This window comes from Orcinus orca, chromosome 14 (assembly GCF_937001465.1).
Source record: "Orcinus orca chromosome 14, mOrcOrc1.1, whole genome shotgun sequence".
NCBI classification, from domain to species: Eukaryota; Metazoa; Chordata; class Mammalia; order Artiodactyla; family Delphinidae; genus Orcinus; species Orcinus orca.
The window spans coordinates 62,763,728-62,785,799 of record NC_064572.1 but is presented as its reverse complement, the minus strand read 5'-3'; the positions used below and the strand labels follow the sequence as shown (position 1 = coordinate 62,785,799).

The window sequence follows — 22,072 nt, the reverse complement described above, 5'->3', positions numbered from 1 at the left end:
GGCCTCTGCCCGGCACCCCGCCGCCTAGGAGGCGCTCAGAAGGGTCCTCTCTGGAAGAGGGAGAGGACCCGATCGGGGAACTGGGGAACGGGGGGTGGGTGCCAGCCCAGGACTGGCCCCGGGCACTTCGCGAATGGATGGGCACTGGGGAAGTTTCCCGGGGAGGAGTGGGGAAGCCACACGGGCGACCACTACACACAGCTGCACCCCCGCCTTCCCGCTCGCCGAGACGCGTAGGAGGGGAGACTTGCTTTCAAGCCCGGGGTCGCGGGCCACGGGCCCAGCGAAGCCCCGCCTCTCTCCGTGGCGAGCGCGCAGGCGGTGGGGTGGGGGGGGTCGGTCCACGGCGGAACAATGGTTCTGCCCCGCCTACCAGCGGCGCGGCGCTAACCCCGGACTGCTGAACTCGCGGGTCTCCAGCCTCGCGCACGCATAGATGCACTGATGTGTAAACCTGCACGTGCGCACGATGTTGAGCCACTGGGCACGCCCAGCAGGGGACGTTCACCGCCAGGCACCAGTGAGCTGTCCCATCCCTGTGCCCACGCCTCCAGAACGTGTGCGGGATGTTTTGGAGATTCTTCAGATTGTCGGGTTGTAGTTTTGGAATTGCCTTCATGGGGAAAGGCAGGAAGCATCAGACATGTGCTTTCACTCAGAAGCAAGAGAAAGTACTTGTAAGTGGAACAAGAATAGCTAATGTGTAGTGAATTATTACTGCAAGACAATCCACGAATCATTTCATTTAATCCTTACTTGTGACTCTGTGAGGGGGGGTCCTTTTAAAGATGAGATGAGATGAGAAAGATGAGATTCCCTTTTAAAGATGAGAAAACTGAGCTATGGAGAGATTAAATAACTTGTCTATGGTCACAGCAGCCAGTAAGTGATGGAGCTAGGAGTTGAGCCCAGAAATGTAATGATGGAGCCCAAGGTCGTAATCCCTGCTTAGAATCCTTGGTCCCTGAGATGTTCTGACTTCATTTGTCCCTCATGGCCCTGTCTTTTCTGGGCTTGTGGGAGCCTTACCATGCGAGTAAGCTGGGAACCAGGCAGGCAGTGCATTCTCACAGCCTCTGCCACACCCCTGCCTCCCCAAATACTATCCCAGGATCCTTCCTCTGGGAAGAGGAGAAAGTGAGGAGTTTTGTGCCAACCACTAACTTCTCAGGAAGAGAGGCACCCAGGTGCCTGGGAGGAGGGCTAAGGAGCTCCCTAGTGGGCCACTGGTCTTGGGGTCAGGCCAGCTCCCTGGCCGGTCACCATCCACCTCTATTCCACTCCTGGCTCCCTGTCTAGTACAAAAGTTTTGAATGAGATTAGATGTCTTCAGTTATGGACAGCTATCTTGTCATGGCTCCGAAGCCCTCAGCAGGTGTGTGGGAGAGAAGTCTATGCACATGCTGCTCCTCTCCAGGCTCTCCCTGCAATGTCTAGTTTGCTTAATTCCTCTGCCGTCTACAGGGTTATTCTTCAAGGGAGAAGATTCAGGGTTTCTTTGGGGGTGTACCCTCGATTGTGGCCAAAGGTGGCTCTACCATTGAGACCAGCTTTCTTTCTCTTTAACTGCCTGTTTCCTCCAGACCCTGGACTTCAGCAGAGAACAAGCTGAAAAATCAGAGTTCCCTGGAAACTGCCCTCCTCCTCACTTAGACTCAGGTAGGTATTACTGCTGTTATCACTTAATGCTGGTATTATTATGTAAGCCAGGTGGTAGGTCATTCATTTTTCTGCCAGAGAAAGGAAGGGGAGGTCTGCCAAGACAAAAATGGAGAACAGGAATATTTTATTCCTCTCTGAAGACAAGATGCTACCCTTGTCCCAAAGAGGGGAACCTTTGGGAGCCTAGGGAAGGTCCGGATAAGGAGAGAGTTTGGGAGAGCCCATCTCACTCTTGATAACTATGATAGAAAGGTGAATGGTTCCCTAGCTTGGGCTTCCTCCCTGAAGTTCATCTGGGGCATATCACATGGCTATGAGTGTGTCACCCATTACTTTAAAACCCTCAGTAGCTTGCCACAGCCCATGAAACATGGCTGTGTGGTAGGAGTAATATTATGGGGAAAGCATGAGCTTTAACTTTTTTATTTTACATTTTTTGGCCGCGCCACATGGCATGTGGGATCTTAGTTCCTTGACCAGGGATTGAACCCGCACCCCCTGCACTGGAAACTCAGAGTCTTAACCACTGGACCACCAGGGAAGTCCCAGCATGCCTTTGATATCAAGAAGTATTAGGTCAATGGCAAATTAGAAGTTATAAATAAGTATGTGATTAATATCCATATCCAGTTGCATTTATACATTGATTAAGATGATAGATATTTTAGCATATAATAGGAAAGTATAAAGTATGCTTGGGAGATGGAAATTGGACCTATAAATCTTGCTCTATGAAAAGGGGCACAGGGTACCATGGCAGTTTCTGAAACTTTGTTTTGATTCTTCAACTCAAGAGATGAAGAAGAAACAGACCCTGTTTAGCTCTCTTAGGTAAATAAGATGTCATTAGCAAGAAGTCACAGATAACAGTCTCTTTCTTCTTCAGCCCTTCTCAAGTGTTCCTGGATCTGGTCTTATAAGCCAAGAACATCTACAAAAGGGCTGCAGCTAATATTATACTTAATGGTGAAATATTTAAAAAATTTTCCCCTAAAATAGGGGAACAGGCAAGCATATAATCTCTTACCACTTCTATTCAACATTGTACTAGAAATGCTAGCTAGCGTAATGGGCAAGAAAAAGAAATAAAAGGCATAAAGATAGGAAAAAAAAAGTAAAACTGTTATTATTTGCAGAAGACATAACTTGTGTATGAAAAATGTATGGAATACACACACACAAAAAGCCCAAATCGGTAAGTGACTTTAGAAAGGTCAAGGATAGAAAGTCAATATAAAAAATTATTCCATCCTATATACTATTTAAAAACAATTGGAGAATGAAAATTGAAATATACTGTTTACAATAGCATCAAAAATATCACATACAAAGGATAAATCTAACTAAATATTTGCGGGATAGCTACACTGAAAATGACAAAACGTTGCTGAGAGAAACTTAAAAATTCTTAAAGAAATGGAGACAAAATAGAAATTGAGATATACTGTGTTCATAGATGGTTAGACTCAATGTTGATCTATAGATTAATTTAATCCCTATAAAAATCCAACAGATTTCTTTGAGGAAGTAGACAAGCTGATTCTAAAATTTAAGTGGAAATGCAGAAAGGGTCTAGAGTAGCCAAAAACAATCTTGGAGGAATTAAGTTGGAGGAATTAAACTATTTTAATTAGGACTTACTATAAGGCTAGAGTATTCAAGGGAGTGTGGAGTTAGAAAAAGTAGAGACAAATAGATCAATGAAATAAATTAGAAATTTTGAAATCCACCAACATATATGGTTAACTGACTTTTTACAATGGTCCCAGGTCAATACAGTGTGGAGGGGAAAGTAACAAGTATTGCTGGGACAACTAGATATCCATATAAAATAAACGAACCTCAACCTCTAGCTCACTCCACACATAAAAATTAATTTGAGAGGGGTCATAGAGCTAAATGTAAAACCCACAACCATAAAGTTTCTGTTGGGTTGGCCAGAGGGTTCGTGCAGCTTTTAAGTAAAAATAAAAGACACATTTTTCATTTTCACCAAGAACTTTATTGAACAACGTATTCACCATTTTGTTCCACTACCTTCTGCCATTTTCCAGGCAACTTCATAATTCCATCTTCCTAAAACTTTTTGTCTTTTTGAGCAAAGAACTGTTCCAGGTGCCTTTTACAGTCTTGAAGGGAATTGAAATTTTTTCCATTAAGAGAATTTTGTAAAGACTGAAATAAATGGAAATCCAAAGCTGCAATGTCTGGTGAATACTGCAGATGAATCAGAACTTCCCAGCCAAGCTGTAACAGTTTTTGCCTGGTCATCAAAGAAACATGTGGTCTTCTTGCATTATCCTGATGGAAGATTATGTGTTTTCTCTTGACTAACTCTGGACGCTTTTCATCGAGGGCCACTTTCAGTTGGTCTAATTGGGAGCAGTACTTGTTGGAATTAATCATTTGGTTTTCCGGGAGGAGATCATAATAGAGGACTCCCTTCCAATCCCACCATATACACAACATCACCTTCTTTGGATGAAGACTGGCCTTTGGGGTGGTTGTGGTGGTTCATTTCGCTTGCCCCATGATATCTTCCTTTCCATATTATTGTACAGTATCCACTTTTCATTGCCCGTCACAATTTGTTTTAAAAACGGAACATTTTCATTATGTTTCAGTAGAGAATCGCATGCAGAAATACGGTCAAGAAGTTTTTTTCTGCTTAATTTATGTGGAACCTAAACATCAAAGCTATTAACATAACCAAGCTGGTGCAAATGATTTTCAACACTTGATTTGGATATTTTGAGTTTGTCAGCTATCTCCTGCGTGGTATAACATTGATTGCTCTCAATTAATGTCTCAATTTGATCACTATCAACTGGTCTACCTGACCGTGGAGCATTGTCCAGAGAGGAATCTCCAGCATGAAACTTCACAAACCACTTTGACATGTTCGATCAGTCACAGCACCTTCTCCATATACTGCACAAATCTTTTTTGTGTGTGTTTCAGTTGCGTTTTAACCTTTCTTGAAATAAGAAAGCATAATATGCCAAAAATGTTGCTTTTTTTCTTCCATCTTCAGTATTAAAGTGGCTACACAAAAATTCACCAATTTTGATAAGTTTTTTTTAAATGCACGCTGATATGACAGCTGTCACAATACAATCTAACAAAATTGTTTCAAATGATGTTAAAGGCAACTAAGTGCTACTAGAGCCATTTTACAGAAAAAAACAAACGAACTCTTTGGCCAGCCCAATATATAAGACAGAGGAAAATATCTTTGTGACCTTGAGGTAGGCAGAAGTTGTTTGGACAGGACACAAAAAGCAGTAACCATAGAGGGGAAAATGGATAAATTAGACTCATGAAATTTAACATTTTCATGCAACTAAGAGTTCGCATGCCGCAGCTAAGACCCGGCACAGCCAAAATAAATAAATAAAATTTAAAAAGGAAAGTTAACATTTTCTGATACCAAAAGGAACTATTAGGAAAACAAATAGAGGGCTCCCTGGGCTCCCCTGGTGGCGCAATGGTTAACAATCCGCGTGCCAATGCAGGGGACACGGGTTCGAGCCCTGGTCTGGGAAGATCCCACATGCCGCGGAGCAACTAAGCCCGTGCACCACAACTACTGAAGCCCGCACGCCTAGAGCCCGTGCTCCACAACAAGAGAAGCCACTGCAATGAGAAGCCCCCGCACCGCAACGAAGACCCAATGCAGTCAAAAATAAATAAATAAAATAAATTTATTTTTTTAAAAAAAGAAAGAAAACAAATAGGCAGGGAATGGGAACATATACTACATTACATAAAAAGATAAACAACTCAAAAATGGCAAAAGATTTAAGCATAACGTTTCACAAAAGAAGGCATAAAAATGGCCAATAAGCACATGAAAAATTACTGAACAGCACTAGTCTTAGATATGACACCCAAAGCATAGGCAACCAAGGAAAAAATAGATAAGTGGGACTTCATCAAAATTAAACCTTTTGTGCTTCAGAGGATATTATCAAGAAAGTGAAAAGACAACTCACAGAATGGGAGAAAATGTTTGCATATCATATATTGGATAAGGAACTCATATCTAGAACATACAAATAACTCTTACAACTCGATAATAAAAAGACAACTAACCCAATTAAAAATTGAATAGATATTTCTTCAAAGAAGATTCACAAATGACCTATAAGCACATGAAAATATGCTCAACATTGTTAGCCATCAGGGAAATGCAAGTCAAAACCAAAATGAGATACTTCATACCCATTAGGATGGCTATATTCAATACGACAAATAAAAAGTATTGGTGTGGATTTGGAGAAATTGAAATCCTGCTGCTGGGAATGGAAAATGGTGCAGCCTCTTTTGAAAACAGTTTGGCAGCTCCTCAGAAGGTTAAACATGGAGCTGCCATCTGATCCAGCAATTTCACTCCCAGGTATATCCCCAAGAGAAATGAAAACATATGTCCGCACAAAAACTGGTACACAAATATTCATAGCAGCTTTATTCATAACAGCCCCAAAGTGGAAGCAACCTAAAATGTCCATGAACTGACTAATGGATAAATTAGATGTAGCATGTTTTTACAGCAGAAGAAAAGAATGCAGTACTGGCACATACCACGACATGAATGAACCTTGACAATATCATGCTAAGTGAAAGAAACCACTCAACAAAGAACCATATATGTATGACCCCACTTACATTAACTGTCCAGAATAGCAAAATCTATAGAAACAGAAAGTAGGTTAGTGGTTGCATAAGGCTTGGAGGGGGCAATGGGGAGGTTGTGTGACCTTGCCGCTCCAAGCATGGCTTTGGGTGTCCCACTCTAAGCAGCCCAGCGAAGGTGTGGTAGGCTTCCCTGGGAAGCCATGATCTGCCTGGAAGAGGAGTCCTCCAGGTGTGTGGGTAGGGAGGGTGGCCCACTCCTGGAGCTTTCCCGGGCTTTCAGGAAGAAGCAGACTTGTGAGGCAAGGTTACTTCTCCCTTTTTCACCTCGCGTGGTTGTTGGCTACAACGTCAGCTGCCATGTCTGTCAGGACAGTCCCTCTGTTGACTCTGACATGGCCAGGGCAAGGGTTTAGAAATGTAGGGGCACACTCTGCATGCTGGTCATTCTGACAGTTTACTAGTGTCTGTCTGCTTCCTGGACTCAGGCTGAAGCCTCCAGAGTCCATGTTCTGAAGACCCTGGCAGCCCAGGCATTATGATACTGCATTGCTTTGAGGCCAACCACATCATACCCTTGTAGGTTTCAGTTTCTTTCCCTGTGCGCAGTAGGCAAGGGGGTGACACAGTAGACGACTCTGCTGGGCAAATAAGCTGACACTTAGGAGTATGGAAAATAGCAAGATTCCAGAGCCTGTTCCTTTCTCTTCCAACTCTAGTCCCAGCTTCATCTCTGACTTGCTCTTTTAATGCTGTCCCTCAGTTTCTTGTCTGTGAAATGGGAACAAGCAGACTTAAATTATCATATACTTCCCTCATAGGTGGGAGGTCAATAAATATCTAGCTCTGGTCTCCCAGGGGTTTGGGGAAAGGATGAGGGCCCCTGTGATAGGCTTTCTGCATATGTGTGACCTTTATCCCAAGAAATCTCGTGATGCTCATGAATACCTGCTTATGACATGGATAGGCCCCAGCACTGGACACAGTTTGGGCCTCCCTTTTCCCTTTCCTTGTTTAGGGAGAGGGAGCTTGGGGACACATGCCTGGGATCATGGCACATTAGACTGCAGAAGGAAAGAGGAAGATGGAGTTGCAGCTTAGTGGTGGGGACTCGTGCTTGGGTAACACCTCCCTTGAGGATCTGTGACTGTCCCGAGTCAGATGTCAGACGGGGCTGGAGGAGGAGTATGTTCACAGATCTTCATGCAACCTGGACAGCCCACTTGACAGTCCCTTCCTTTTGCCCTCTGGGGTCCCTGTAAGGAGAGGCCAGCAACATCTGTAAGGTCTGAGCCTGGGGAGGTCAGGCTTATAGAAGGACCAGCTGTGAGCCTCATAGGTGCTCAGGGACATCAGGCCTGTCTCCTGCCCCAACTCCCCCCTGGTCTGTCCTTCCTTACTTCCTCCTTCCTCGCTCTTTTATGTAGATCTAAGCCAAACCTTGGATGTACATAAGTAAAGATAATACATTCCCTTCACCTAAGGTCCTACTCAGTGATGCCAGAAACTTGGCCCATCTCTTCCCCCATGACTAACGAATACCCAAGCTTTCTCCCAGCCACTGTTGCTTCAGCCCCTCAGATCCTGAGGGGACCTCAGGACAAACAAGCACACTGAGACAAGGTATGACCCAACTAGCCCCACAATGCCATCCACACTTCCCATGGCATTGTGACATCAGGGCAAGAGGCCAGAGCTGTATAAACTGTCCTCACAACCGTGACCTCAGGCTTTCCCATGGGATCTGGCAATGTGGAGGAGGGATGGAAGCCAATGCCCACATGTGGCCTGGGATTTGCCCCAACCTGTCCTCTGTGCAGAGAGAAGGGGCAGGAGCCTCCTGGGCTGTGGGCTCTTCCCTGTCTCATGGTCCAAGCTGAGTCACAGGCAGCAGACAGCCAGGAGAGCTAGCAATCAGTAGACTCCCTTCCTCCTGCCTGGAGGAGTGGGGACCATGCTGCTCTGCCTTCTGGGTACCCACTGGCTTCTGGGGGAGATCAAGTGAAACAAGGGATGGGGCCCCCACACCCCCATAAATATATTGGTTCCCTCATTAAGTGAATGTGGAGCGCCAAACCACGTGGTCCCAGGCACAGTGGTAAGTGCTGAGGTCATAAGGAGGTCCTGCCCTTGGGCGGTTCACCATAGTGGAGGAGATCCTTGTAACTGGCTGATGGAGTTTAGCACAGGGTGCTATGGACTCCAGAGGAGAGGCACACGCCAGACCAGCATGGGAGAATCAGGGAAGACTTCCTAGAGGAGATGGCAGTGCTAAGCTTCAAGGGGCCACTGGGATGGATGATGTGGAGAAGGGCAGTTCTAGGACAAGTTTAGAGGCTCAGAAGAGGGAGAGAGACTCAAAACTGACACTCTGCTAACTAGGACCTGGAACATGCTCCTCCAGGGCCCCAGGCCAGAGAGATGGTGCGAGGTCTTGTGCTGTGTGACCCTGGTTGAGGAAAGGCTGGTGCGCTTGTCCAGCCAACTCCCTGTATAACCACACGTCTGTGTATCTGTACCATCCCTGGAGCTCTGAGCTACCTCTCTGCAGCCCTTCTCCCCCAGATTCTGCCCGTCAGGCACAGAACAGCAGTGTGTGTGTGTGTGTGTGTGCGTGTGTGCGCGCGCGTGCGCGCACGTGCACGCGCATGTGCGTGGACGCTCATGCGTGCGTGTACGCACATAGTTGCATGTGCAGCTGTGAGTACCGGAGGAGGGGCCTCTACCAAGTAATTACTACCTGTCTCTGGAAACTGGGGCTATGTCTGCAGATCAGAGTGAGTGCTACTGGGAACAGTTCATGTCTCTGGTCAGAGTGTGACCCAGGGACTGACAATCTGGGCAGGCGAGACCTGGGGACCAAGGTCTTAGGAGCAGGGTCACTGACAACCCGGGTAGGTGAGACCTGGGGGCAGAGATCACAGGACCAGAGCCAGGTCTGGCGATTTCTGTGGTGACCTGACCTTCAGCAGGGGATCTTCCCCAAGCCCGGGAAGGCATGCCACACCTAAGCATTTCATCTATGGTGGGCAGCAGAGAGGACGGGCACATATAGGCCCAGGGCCTCCAATAACAAATACGTGAGCTGAAAGGAAAGTCTTTCTTGCCCTGACTCTGTTCTGAGCTGAATGGGGAGGAGAGGGGTTTGCCCCAGACTTGCTTTTGTGGTCAGAGAGAGGTGTACCCCCATTTGCTTCGTACAGTGGCTAAGTGCCCGAAAGGGAGTCTCACTGTCTTCCAGAATTCCGAACCAGTGTGCCCTCTCTCCTACAGGTGGAAGGTTTGGGGCCTTAGCCATTCCATGCCCTTCGCCCCCTCTTTGGCTTCTCTCCTCCCTCTCCCTCCCTCTTTGCTGCTCCCTGCAGGTCCCTGTCCGTACTCACCCCCAACAAGGCACCCTTTCCCCAGCTGATGCAGCCTGTAGCCTCATGCACCCAGGCAGCACAGACAGCCTGCTCTCCCCTGCCCTTCCCTTTGCCTGACAGTAACCTCTTCCACAGCTGATGTCACCCTGCTTTGCACTGACACAGCAGCTGAGCTGGGCACAGCAGGGCTGCAAGGTCCAGAGGGCAGCTGGCTGTATGCAGAGCCAAGATTCCCTCCGTGCCCCCTACCCCCAGCCTTTCCCAGCCAAGAGTCTGCTGCTCTCCCTCTGGGCCAGTTCCATACTCCGAGCCAGTGTATCCACCTGGGGATTGAGTGTTGACGGAGGCTTCACAGTGCCCAGTGGAAGGCCAATTCTCTGTTCTGAAGGGGACAGGGGTGGAGAATGGAGCCAGAGTTCTGGTCCTGCCCCTGGGGAGCTCACAGCTTTCCAAGAGAAACAGGACAAAGCACAAGAGCTAACCAGGCGGGATCATATCTGTCGACGGCAGAGTATAAACATACCATACATATTAAGTGGGGTATGGGTTCAGGAAAGGGAGAGGGGCTCTTCCTAACCGAAGTGCCCCTAGCATTGATTAGAAGAAGAGGATGGGCCTGAGACAAACACATTTAGCATTTTTTTTAAGTGTCTACTCCTGTGCACTGGGCTAGGTGCTCTGACAAACTACTAATATTTATTGACGTATTTAACCTTCTTTTACAAGGCTCAGAAAAGCTGTGCCCGTCTGGGGCTGTCGGGGTGGAGGATGATGTGGTGGGACTGTATCACCTGCATCTGCTGGGTGTGTGATAGATACTTCGTAGATTTGTCTAGTAAGTAGTGCTTTGCCAAGCACAGAACAATCGTGCTAAGCAGAGAGTGGGAATGAGTTGTGCTGGTCCTGCTTTTCCCAACCCCTACCTGAAAAGGGAAAATCCTACACTTGCCCCCAGCTTTGCCTTTGACGTCTAGGTGTAAATAATGTAATCAGGGTGGATTTCCAGGCTAGTTCTCTGCTGCTCCCAGGCCAGGGGTTGGCTGGATGCCCTTTTAAAGCCCAGAGTTATTTCCTTCTATTTCCCTAAGGGACTCTGGGTTTCCATGTCATCTGGCCCAGACATGCTCTTGCAGAATCCTTGGTTTCCCCATGTGCTGCTTTCAGGCAGCAGCCCAGAGAGCCAGCTGTATTCATCCCATCCCTGCCAGGCCTGTCTCTCAGCTGAGGACCAGCCAGGGGGATGGAGGCGCCAAACCCAGACAGAGTTCCGCACACAGCGGTCCCCTCGGCCCAAAGAGCACTCAGGGCGCCTTCAGTGGCTATTGACTCAGTCAGTCCCTGTCGTGCCAAGCACCCAGCAGTCTTCTTTCCTAACACCCTTCTTACCAAACTTCTGCTTTCCATGGGCAAATGCCAACTTCTTCTTCCTGACCCCCAAGAGCTACCTGGGCCTCTTGACCACGTGAAAAAGCTATGGCTGCCCTGTTATATACTTGGCCTTGGCTAAGGCCAGAACCATACTGCCAACTCTGGGGCCAGAGGAGGGTCACCCGAGACAGCAGGACCCCAGGAAAGGGATGGGGCCTGGTGCTGGCCAAACGCTTCCTGCCAGGGCAGGCTGGCACCTGGGCCTGTGAGTCAGGGCTGAAGCCAACACCCAGCTAATCCCATTACCTCCTTCACTTTTCAGGGCTTATAAGCAAGAGGGCGGCAAAGGCAGGGCCTGGAAAAAGTCGGGCTTTCTTGGGAGGGTGCAGGTGCCTGGATCCATCCAGGAGAGCAGAGAGTCAGATGCAGGGAATGGGAGGAGCCTGTTCTCGGGTCTCTGGGGGGTGGGGTTGGAAGGTGGGGAGTAAAGTCAGCACAGAGGTGTGAGGTGGGGATTGAATTGCCCCCCTGAGAGGTGGGGAACACAGGTGGCCCTTGGTGGAGACTCCTGAGGGCTGAGGTTACTCCTTCTCCAAAGGAAGGTGTGGAGGCCATGAGAACAGGCCTTACGGACCTCCGCTACTGGTGGAGTAGTTGACCAAGAGCCTCCACCTGGGCCACTTCTAGGTGTGCAGCCTGGGAACTTCCAATTCCTAGGAGCAGCCCAGCCAATAATTGAGCTCAGAAGGGATATTAAGGCAGCCCCTTTCCTGGGAGACACAGAATTCTCCTGGTGGTTTATTTTGGCTCCTTGAAGGTCCTGGCAAACCTTTCTTAGACTAACTATACTACAGAAATCCACCCAACTTTCCTACCCTCTCTCCTTCATTCGGGGTCAGACTTACAGTCTGGTCTGACAACTCTCCCAGCCTTCCTAGGCTCACTCCCTGTCTTCACTCACAGGTGTTTCCCCCACTAAAAACCTTTGCACCTTTATCCAGTAATGGCTACTGCTTCTCAAAAGACCCAGGTTAACTCAGAAAGCTACTGTGTCTCCAGAATGATAAATCCCTGTGGGTTAGGACCGGTTAGCAGGGCCAGAACCTTTAGAATTACCCAGAAGAGAAGAATAAGTAACAGGAAGGAGCAGGGGAGAGAAACAGTCCCTAGGTTGGAGACCCTCTGAGCGCACAGCCTTCCAAACTGGTTTTGTCTGCACTTAAACTAACAGGAGACAGGGTGAGGGTCCTGCTGCCACCTGGTGGAAATTTTAGGCAAAGCACCATTGCACCTTTCCACTCTTCTGTGATTCTGCTCAAGAGGGTGGGAGTGGAGAATTTATTCTGGGGTTTGGGGTCCTCTCTCCCTCATTAACAGCATAAATCAGAGGAACTGAATTCCAAACTTTGCACTCAAACGTTTATCCTTTAAAATCATCACCATAGTTGTACATGTCTGTGTAGATGCTAAAAATCATTGGCTGTTCACTTTAAATGGGTGAACTGTTTGGTCTGTGAATTATATCTCAATAAAGCTGTTTTTAAAATTCAGCGCCATAAAAGGAGTTGGAATGAACTGAAACTTTTATTTTTTTTAATTTTATTTTATATTGGAGTATAGTTGATCTACAATGTTGTATTAGTTGCAGGTGTATGAACTGAAGCTTTTCGAACATGAAGATGAGGATGGTGGGTTTCGGTTTCTTGGGACATCCCCAAACAGATATGCAAGAAGGTCACACAGCAGGTACTCAGTAAATACTTAGTAAATTACGTGTGCGGTTAAATGGAGCCTTCTTTCATTGCCTCACCACCCACACCTTAACCTCTACACCCCGACTCCTCCAAATCAGGCATCTCCAGCCTCCTCACTTTTCAAGGTCTCCTGAGAGATTCTAGTCTAAACATCCAAAAGCTTTTATCGGAACCCATGACCTTTTAGCACCATTTGATACTGTCCATCAGCACCCTCTTCTTAAAACACTCCTCCTCTGGCTTTTGTGTCCTCAAAATCCCTGTCCCTCCTCCTGTCTCTAATGACTCTCTCTCCCTTTTGGCCCCTCTTCCTCCAGCTCCTTAAGCCCTTTTCTCTCTTTGTTCAATCCAATCCTTTGGCAATCTTGACTGTTCCTGTGGGTCCAATAAACACTTTGAGCCACACGATTCCCACATCGCTCTCCCCAGTCTTTATTACCCTCTCAAACTCTAACCCAAATTGTTCAATGGCCTCTCAGATTTTCATCATCTTAACACTTCAGAGTCAAATATACCTAAAGCTGAATTCCTCACCTTCCTACTGAAACCCGCTCCTTTTGATCCTTCTCCTCAGCCCCCTTTTAATAGCATCACCACCCTTCCAGTTGTCCAGGTTTGAGACCTTAGATGTACTTTTGATTTCTCTCCCTTGCACCCCACATCCAGCCAGGTGCGTTATAATCCCAACAGGTTCTGCCTATGAGATTTCTCATATATCTTGCCATTCCTTTCTATTCTTATTTCACCGAAGGAAATTCAGGCTTTCGTTATCTGTCCCTGAACTAGCACAGCAACCTTCCAACTGATTTTCTTGCTTCCAATTTCTCCCCAAACCAACCCATCCTGTTGTCACACTATTTTTCATAAAATATAGCTTTAATTTCATTACTCTGTTCAGATGCTTCTTTTGTCTTTCTGTTGCCTAATGAATTAAATGTCTGGTATCTGAGGCCTTCCATATTTACTCCCAACTCTCTTTCCAGGCTTCCTATTCTCCACCCAATGTGGGATTGTTCTTCCAAAAGAGGCTTACTTCCAAGTTCCCACCTGCCTCCCTTTGTACACTCTGCTGCCCCTGCATGATGACACACAGGAAGTCATTATCACTGTAGTCAGACCCAATTCGGAAGCCTAATGCCACCGTAAGTTCTCTCTCTGATCCTCAATTTCTTCCACCCATAAAATGGAGATAATGAAAAGCTATCCCATAGGATTGTGTGAGAATTAACTGAGATAATACACAGTAAAATGTCTGGCATGTGGGTGGTTAATAAATAGTAACTATACTTTATTACTCTCTCTTAAAATATTATCCATTCTTCAAATTCCATCTCAATGCCATTTCGTTCAAAATTCCTTTCTTGACCTTCCCGCTTCCAAACCCAATCTCCTCCCTTCCTCTGTTAGATGCTGGACTTCTCATTACATTACTTATCATTGTAGCTATTTTCATACCTGTCACACATTTCGCTCATATTCTTCCCCAACTGTAATCTCCAAGGAAGTAGCAATTAGGCTTAGAGCAAGCCGGTGATAAGCAAATCTATTGCATGATGACTCCCATGTCAAGAAATGAACTGTACTGATATTTCGCTGACGGGGAGAGCTAGTGTGGTGAGGGCAACCAGCCAAGAGGTTCTCTGAGTCTCAAATGAAAATGAACCTCAGGTCTCTATGAACATAACTACTGACAACCTCAGGTGTCTATGAACATAACTACTGACAACCTCAGGTCTCTATGAACATAACTACTGGCTTTTAAAAAATTATTATTTTTTCCAAATATGAAAATACTCATAATCATTGTAGAAAAAAATCAGGAAAATAAAAAGCATCTATAATCACACCATCCAGAGCTACTGCTACTAAATTTTTTATTCTTCAATATTACTCCTTTTTTTCTGATGCATCTCTCTAAGTATATACACAGGAAATTTGGATTCTATAGATGTATATGCCAGAATTTTCATATAACATATATTGAGCATTTTCTATGACATTAACTATTATTCAAAAATGTCGTTAATTTCTGCACAAAAATCCATTATGTGAATGTGTCTTAATTTATTTAATCTTTTCTTTTTTTCTATTGTTGGATATTTGGGCTTCCTCTTTTTTAGCTTTTTCTTTTTTTTTAAACTGTTATCAATCATGCTGATAGAAATACCAAGACAGAGTTCTAGATTTGGGATTACAGGGCCAGTGGAATAAAAGAAAAGAAAGCTCTTGGTTCTGAATTCCTGTTCAGGAATTTTTTTTTAAATTTTGAAATACAATTACCTTTATTGAGTTATGATTGCCATACAAAAAGCTGTACTTATTTAATGTGTACAACTTGGTGAGTTTGGCGATAAGTATACACCTTTAAAACCATCACCTCAGGAAATTTTAATCAATTTGTAGTTTCACCAGCTACTCTAGCTCTTTTATTCATTTGTCTGTTTTTCAGAGTTTGAAGAGATAACCAATTTCAGGAGTGAAAAAGTGGTTGGATCTGTGTCTTTGGAAAGACCCCTGAGGCTTGTGTAATTCAAGCTTAGCTCAACTCACATTCCAGTGACCATGCAGGGATAAAGATCACTGTACGTTTTAACATTTCTTGCAGTGTTGTAACTTTCTCCTTGTTTGGTCTTTTAACTCAGTCTGTTTCCTTGTGCATACTTTGCTGCAGGGACAAGATGGGGGAAGAGAGATAGAAATCATCATTCTATTCCTCACTGGCCTCAGAAAGTTAGGTCTCCTGCCGTATAGCCACACAGCACTTTTGCTTCTCCCTTGCAGCACTTTTTATGATTATAAATCATCAATTATTTGTGTATTTGTTTAATGTTTATCTTCTTCACCAGAATGTAAGTTTCATGAGACAGGGGCCCTGATGGTCTCATTTACTGCTTCATCCCCAAAGTGTAGCATAATCCCTACCTATATTCGGCACTCAGTAAACATCTACAGAATGAATTACCATTGGAATGAGGACTCAGGATGGAAGAATATGTGTCTTCCGTAATGGGGCTCTCAGAGGCGGGGACAAGGAGGTGTCTTGGGTGCTTGCCCTGAAACCCTGAGGTGATGCTGGAAGAGCGAGCCCTGGGGAATCTGCCCTGGTGCTCCAGTCTCCCCTCCTCACAGGCTTGGGACTTTCAGTCAACAGTGCCTCATTGTGAAATTTGGTGAGTGGCTCCGAGGGGAAGAAGAATTGCGTTCTCTCATGTCCTCTTCCCTGAGCCTCTCTATCCTCCATCCCTTTTCCCTCTCATGCCTTTCTTTCTCCTGGTGTATCTCCTCGCCTTTCTTTCTAGGCTGGTATCTCCAGCTCACATGGAGCTCTTTCCTTCCCCACTCCACCCACTCCAGCAGGTGGCCTAACACTTCACACCAGCTACAGAACACTGCCTGCCACAGGGGGAGCTCTGCCTAGAAGGGATAATGCTGATGGATTATGTCAGGACACGTGAGCTCTCCGGATGACGGGACTACACTCAGCAAGAGGACATAATCATGGCCTCAGACCCATTTCCCAGGGCTTAGTCAACTGACAACTAACTTTCCTATTTTTGTTGGTGATATCATCTGTCTTCTACCACCTGGGTTTGATTGCTTCCCTCCATCTGTCCAATCTTCTGTAGAAGGTATGGACAGATGGACATTGATGTCCAGGAGGGTCCTCTAGAAATGGGAGGAAAGCTGAGGGTCTCATTCAAAGGGTTCTTTTTGGAGAGATGGAAGATACAAAGTGTATTCCAGAAGGACTTTGAAATCAGGGAGGTGGAAGGAAGGGAGAAAAAGGTTGAAGTGGGTCCTTTTGATGAGGAGATGGGTCACCTCCAGCCTCTCTGTGAGGTCCCTGGTGAAATAGAACAAAGGCTCTTTTCTTGCTGTCCTGGGCTGGGACAGCTGCAACAGGACTTCATATACCTGGACCTTCCAACAGATCTGGCTTGCTCATTGTGGTGTATGGAGAAGCTGGGACTTGTGGTGGCCCCTGGTGCAGTGCTGTGGTGTCTGTTACATGAAAACAGGCAGGGGAGGAGTCCCTTCTGCTTAGCCTACTCAGGTTGTTTGCTTGGTCCAAGATGTTTGTTGTTGAAGTCTTGTGCTACTCAAATTTCAGTATTTTTTTAAATAAATTTATTTATTTATTTGTTTGTTTTTGGCTGTGTTGGGTCTTTGTTGCTGCTTACGAGCTTTCTCTAGTTGCGGCGAGCGGGGGCTACTCTGTTGTGGTGCGTGGGTTTCTCATTGCGGTGGCTTCTCTTGTTGCAGATCATGGGCTCTAGGCACGCGGGCTTCAGTAGCTGTGGCTCGTGGGCTCTCGAGCGCAGGCTCAGTAGTTGTGGCACAGGGGCTTAGTTGCTCCGCGGCATGTGGGATCTTCCAGGGCCAGGGCTCAAACCCATGTCTCCTGCATTGGCAGGTGGATTCTTAACCACTGCGCCACCAGGGAAGGCCCGAATTTTGGTATTTTTACTATGCAGATGACTCTGGTGGTGAAGGTTAAGCTCTTATACCCAAGGTTCTTTCTTATAGATAAGTGATTTCTAGTGTCTTCCACTGAGAATCATTGCCATAGTGAGCCATTGTAACTTATAAAGTGTTTCCTACTGTTTATGTCTATTGGGGTGAAAAAGGTTGAGTCACTATGTAAAATACAGAAGGTGGTTTGCAGCTTGCTTCTCCCTGTAGAACCTGGACTGTCAATCTCCCCAGAGTTCCTTTCTCTAAAGTATGGTAAGTGTCCTATCCCAGAGGAAGTTCTATGGAAAACTTATAAGGAGATGGACCACAAGTTTCCATCTTATAGACTTTGATGTCTCCGGACTCTTTGTCAAGGCCTAGCAGATCCAGGTAGCACTGGAGAAGCTGGCTGGGATAGGGATGTTGTGAAAAGGGAGTACACTGGTGGTGGGAAGAGGATAACTCTCTTCCTGATGTCTGCATGAGGAGAGCATGTGACCAAAAAATTTATCCCACTGAAGCAATGGGACCAATTCACCAAGTGGTTAAGAGCCTTCATAACGAAGAGGTACTTTTGGTTTAGATGACTCACAAGGCTTGTCATGTGGTTATAAAACTCTTCTAAGAGGTGCTTTCATTCAAAGGCTACTTGTATAATACCCTCCACCTGAAATGCTACCATTCTATTCTGTTGATGTCATCTGAAATGAAATGGGTGTAGGCACAGAGAGTTCTGGGACCCTTGTCCTTCAGGGGCAATGACAACAGAGTCCTGGCTGAAGGTGTCTACCTTAACCATGAACTGCTGTGTGTGAGTGGAATGCACCAGGATGGATGCAATGGTATGATCATTAAATTTGTTGTGTGCTTTATAGTGTACAGAGTTTATAAAGACTTCTACATTCTATTTTAGTTTTAAAATAGTCCTTAAGGTCAACAGGGCTGGCCTTATTATCAACAATTTGCAGATAGGTAAAGAAAGTCTCAAAAGGGACTTGTCCAGAACCGTCTGGTCAGTGTGTTGCTGAACAAAGAGTTAAACCCAGGAGTTCTGGTTTCAAGTTCAAGCATCTTGGGTTTTGCTACAGGACTCCCCTGAAATGAGCTGCCCTTTTTAACAGAGTGAAGTCAAGTGCCAATAGAAGCTGGAGGGCATGGAGAACTGCTGGCCATTAAATCATTAGGAGATCCCACTTTATTACCACATTTACAACTTCTTGAGTAAGACTAAACCTCTTAGGAACACAGAACATCGTTTGAGAATATTTCTCAAGCTCTGTTGCATAACCTGTGCCCCATGGGGGCATTATAGGTTGATCCTTACTTGGCGAGTGCTCAAGACGGAGCAGGGAAGAGCAATGTTGGCCAGGTAGGTGATCGTGACAGGTCACACACTGCTGGCCTTAAGCTCCCAGTGATACCGAGCAGTGCCCTGTGGGGCTCCTGGGTACAAAGCCTTTCTGTGTCCCCCATTTCTTTGATTATAGGATATAGTCTTCGTTCAGCCTCCTTGACCTTCCCCGAGTTCCAATGGGCAGATTCAAGCAGTTACTAATTAGGGAAGGGAGGGGATGAGAGACCAGGGAGAAACAAACCGTCAAGAGAAACAGTAGTGCAGCCTTGGGGCAAGGTCCTGGTTCCCCATCAAGGATACACACAACAATATCTTTGAGCTGTTTTGCAGATACTGAAACCCCCTCCAGGTGGGAGAAATTAATGATTAATGATGGTATGCTGCCCACAGGCAGGTAGACCTCAGACCAGTTGGAGCCTGAAGGTTGATGATGCTGACTCCTACTTACCTCACCACCAACCCATCAGAAGAATGTTCCACAAGCTGATCACGGCCTCTTTGAACCATTACTGTAAAACTTCTCACTATCCTCTCCAAGAGGGACACATAGTTTTCAAGGGCAGGAGCACACTGTGTCCCCCTTTGCCTGGCAAAGCAATAAAGCTGTCCTTTTCAACTTCACCCCAAACTCTGTCTCTAAGATTTGATTCGGCACCAGTGTACAGAGAAGCTGAGCTTTCAGCCTCATCAGGGGTCTGGGACCTGTCACGTGATGAACCTCCTTGGGTCCATCCAAACCCCTGCTATTCACAAGCCTCCCTTAGGATACAAAATTACCCCGAAGGAACCAGAAACCATCTCCAGTTCCTTTCCCCACTTCTCTGGACTCTACTGCTAGCTTCCTGTTCATCACCTCTGTCCCAGAGTTCAGTTTTGCAAGCCGGGGGTCCTTTTGCAATTGTTTGAAAAGCATGTGGGTGAGAGACAGCAGCTCCCTTTCCTTCACTATCAGATGATTTCAGACAAAATGAGCAGTACAGGCCCAGTTCCTGATCCTTTGTCTTCCCAAAGAAAACAAACACCTTGGAATGTATGTCCCACTAACCAAAAAAACGGAAAGATGGGAACTCCTCCATCTAGGAAAGCTCACAGAGTGGCCTTAGCTCCAGCCCAGACAGAGAGTTAATTCCCTTCATAATATCTGGGCCTGGGGCAGGAGCTCCATGCAGCAGACCCAGGGGTAGGACAGGCGCCATCTCAGATGCTGAGGTACATTTATTTATCAAGGAGCTGAGCCCAGCCCTGGGTTGTCTGGGATCAGGATCTCTTTATGGGGACACTGAAGACCGGTGACTTCCACCAGGCTGATGTTTTACTGAGCACAAAGATGGGCTTCAGGCCACCGCATCAGTAGAGTAGCCCAGATGGGGAGCCAGGAGCTGGAGAGAGGGCAGCTCCCACTCCAGCCATCAGGGAGGAGGTAAGCACCTGCCCTTGTGGGACCAGCCCCATACTGAGCCCGTAGACGAACGAGCCAGGGCATGTGATCAGAGGCTGGATCCGGGCACAGGCAAGGATGTGCTCAAGGGTCCTTGCCAGGGTTTTGATTCAGAAACCAAGACTGGATAAAAAGCAGATCAGCCTGGATACCTCTTCTATGAGCATTTTGTGCTCCTGAGTTCAGTTCTAGGTCCAGTACTAAGCAGAGCCACAAGATAAGATTGTCAGCTGAGCTGGGTCCAGATATACCTTCCCCTTAAGGAGTCTCAGGTCACACAGTCCTTGCCCTTTGCTCTCTGATCCATCTTCCCAGTCAGTGCTTAGCCTTTTTCCTAGGCTGAGCCCTACCCCTTCAAAGAAGACCTTTCTAGCAGTATAGCTCACCCATAAGCTACGAGAGGGCAGACCTCGGAAAAAAGGAAACAGATAAGCTGGAACTCTGCAGGCTTTTCCCCTCCTCATCAGTGGCCAGAAAGCCTGTCCCTTAAGTATCTGAAGCAGGGGGTCCTCCTGCCACTATCCTTCTCCCCCAGCTGTGGGGGTGGAATGAGGTAGGAGAGGGGGCAGCTCCAGGTGAGACAGTAAAAGAGCCTCAGACACTGTTGGCTGAGCCTGGGAGGGAGGCAACACTTTTCAGTCTCCTGTGCCTGCCCTTGGTCCCCACCCCGATCCATGGCGGCCCTTTCAGGAGCTTTTAGTGGACATGAACTCAGACCTGCTGTGGAGTCGGCCAGCCTCCCTCTCCTCCCAGCCCCACCCATTGCTCTTTCATCACCTCTTTTGTCTGACTCAGGACCATCCCTCCCAGGCCCCATCTGCAAGCAGCCTTCCTCTCCCCACAACATTCACCTCTCTCACCCCTCCTTCCTTCCAGCCCCGGTCTCCACACCCTCCTATTCCCCTGAACAGGCACCTGCTTTCCTCCTACAAAAGGCAGGAGACAGAGGCTGTGTGAGACCAGCTGCTCTCACACTCCCTTTCCTTTGCCCTCTGCTGGCTAGGCTGGGCTGTGCCTTTGTTTTCTCTTCCTCCCAGGTGAGAGTGGGTACCTGAGGTGCCAGGTCTCCTGCCTCATTCCCCATGAATGCTGTGCAATGTCCCGAGGGACAGGAGCTACAAAAGCCGGGGAGCGGAGCCTGGGACAACCCCGCCTACATTGGCGCCCCCTCCCCGCGTGGGACACCAAGGATCTGTACCATCTCCAGTGCGGTGCCTCCTCCATCCCAACCCAAGAAGCCTGAAGATGGACCCCAGGAGAAGGCACACAAGACCCTGGTGTCCAGTTGCTGCCTTCAGATCTGTCGTGGCATCAGAGGTACCTGGTGGGGGAGGGTTCTCCTGAGATACTGGAGTCAGGAGAAGGGGTCCACAGAAGCTGTTGGAAGGGAATACAGTCTGAAGAAGAGGTGGAATCTCAGTGTGTCTTTGAGGTTTGTGAATGGTCTGCGTTAGAGCTGAATGCCCCAGAGTACAGAGGCTAGTTTAGTGGTCTCCCAGAGGGAGAGCCTGGCACAGTCACCTCTTGGGGACCCAGAAGGGTATGAGGGAGCTAGTTTGAGGGAAGACACGGATGTGATGATGCCTTAGACTGCCCCACCTGAGATAAGGTGACAGGTAAAAGGACTGGGGTGGAAATGAGAATAAAGTCCAGGGACTGATAGGTAGGGTAACTGGAAGGAGCCCTGCTGTTGGGAATCCTGGGCGTCTTTCCAATGTCCCTCCCTTAGGACTTTGGGGAACAACCTTGACTGAGAACACAGCTGAGAACCAGGAACTTTATGTCAAGACCACCCTGCGGGAGCTTTTGGTATACATAGTGTTCCTGGTGGACATTTGTTTCTGTGAGTAACATCTGTCTCTGTGCACATCTGTGTGTGAGAACATCTATGTGTACAACAACTGGGCACACACCTCTGTGGGCAACATCTGTGGGGACAGCCTCCATCTGTGCGAGCAGGCTGTGCCCTGGGATCTTTACATCAATAATAACATTCTATTTTATACCTTTTCAGCTTAAGATTTTTTAATTAAAAAGAAGT

At 47.0% G+C, this 22,072-nt stretch overlaps 1 protein-coding gene across 1 annotated transcript in view; it reads left to right on the top strand.

The window, feature by feature from the left end:
* The window catches only part of PKD2L1 (polycystin 2 like 1, transient receptor potential cation channel), a 167,992-nt gene that overhangs the window by 110,580 nt on the left and 35,340 nt on the right, over positions 1–22,072 (top strand). Inside the window, 5 exon segments of the mRNA XM_049697126.1 lie at positions 1,584–1,659; positions 12,673–12,776; positions 13,768–13,926; positions 15,234–21,348; positions 21,761–21,874. Of these exon segments, the coding sequence (XP_049553083.1) occupies positions 21,114–21,348; positions 21,761–21,874 (349 nt within the window). The 5' untranslated portion in view covers positions 1,584–1,659; positions 12,673–12,776; positions 13,768–13,926; positions 15,234–21,113.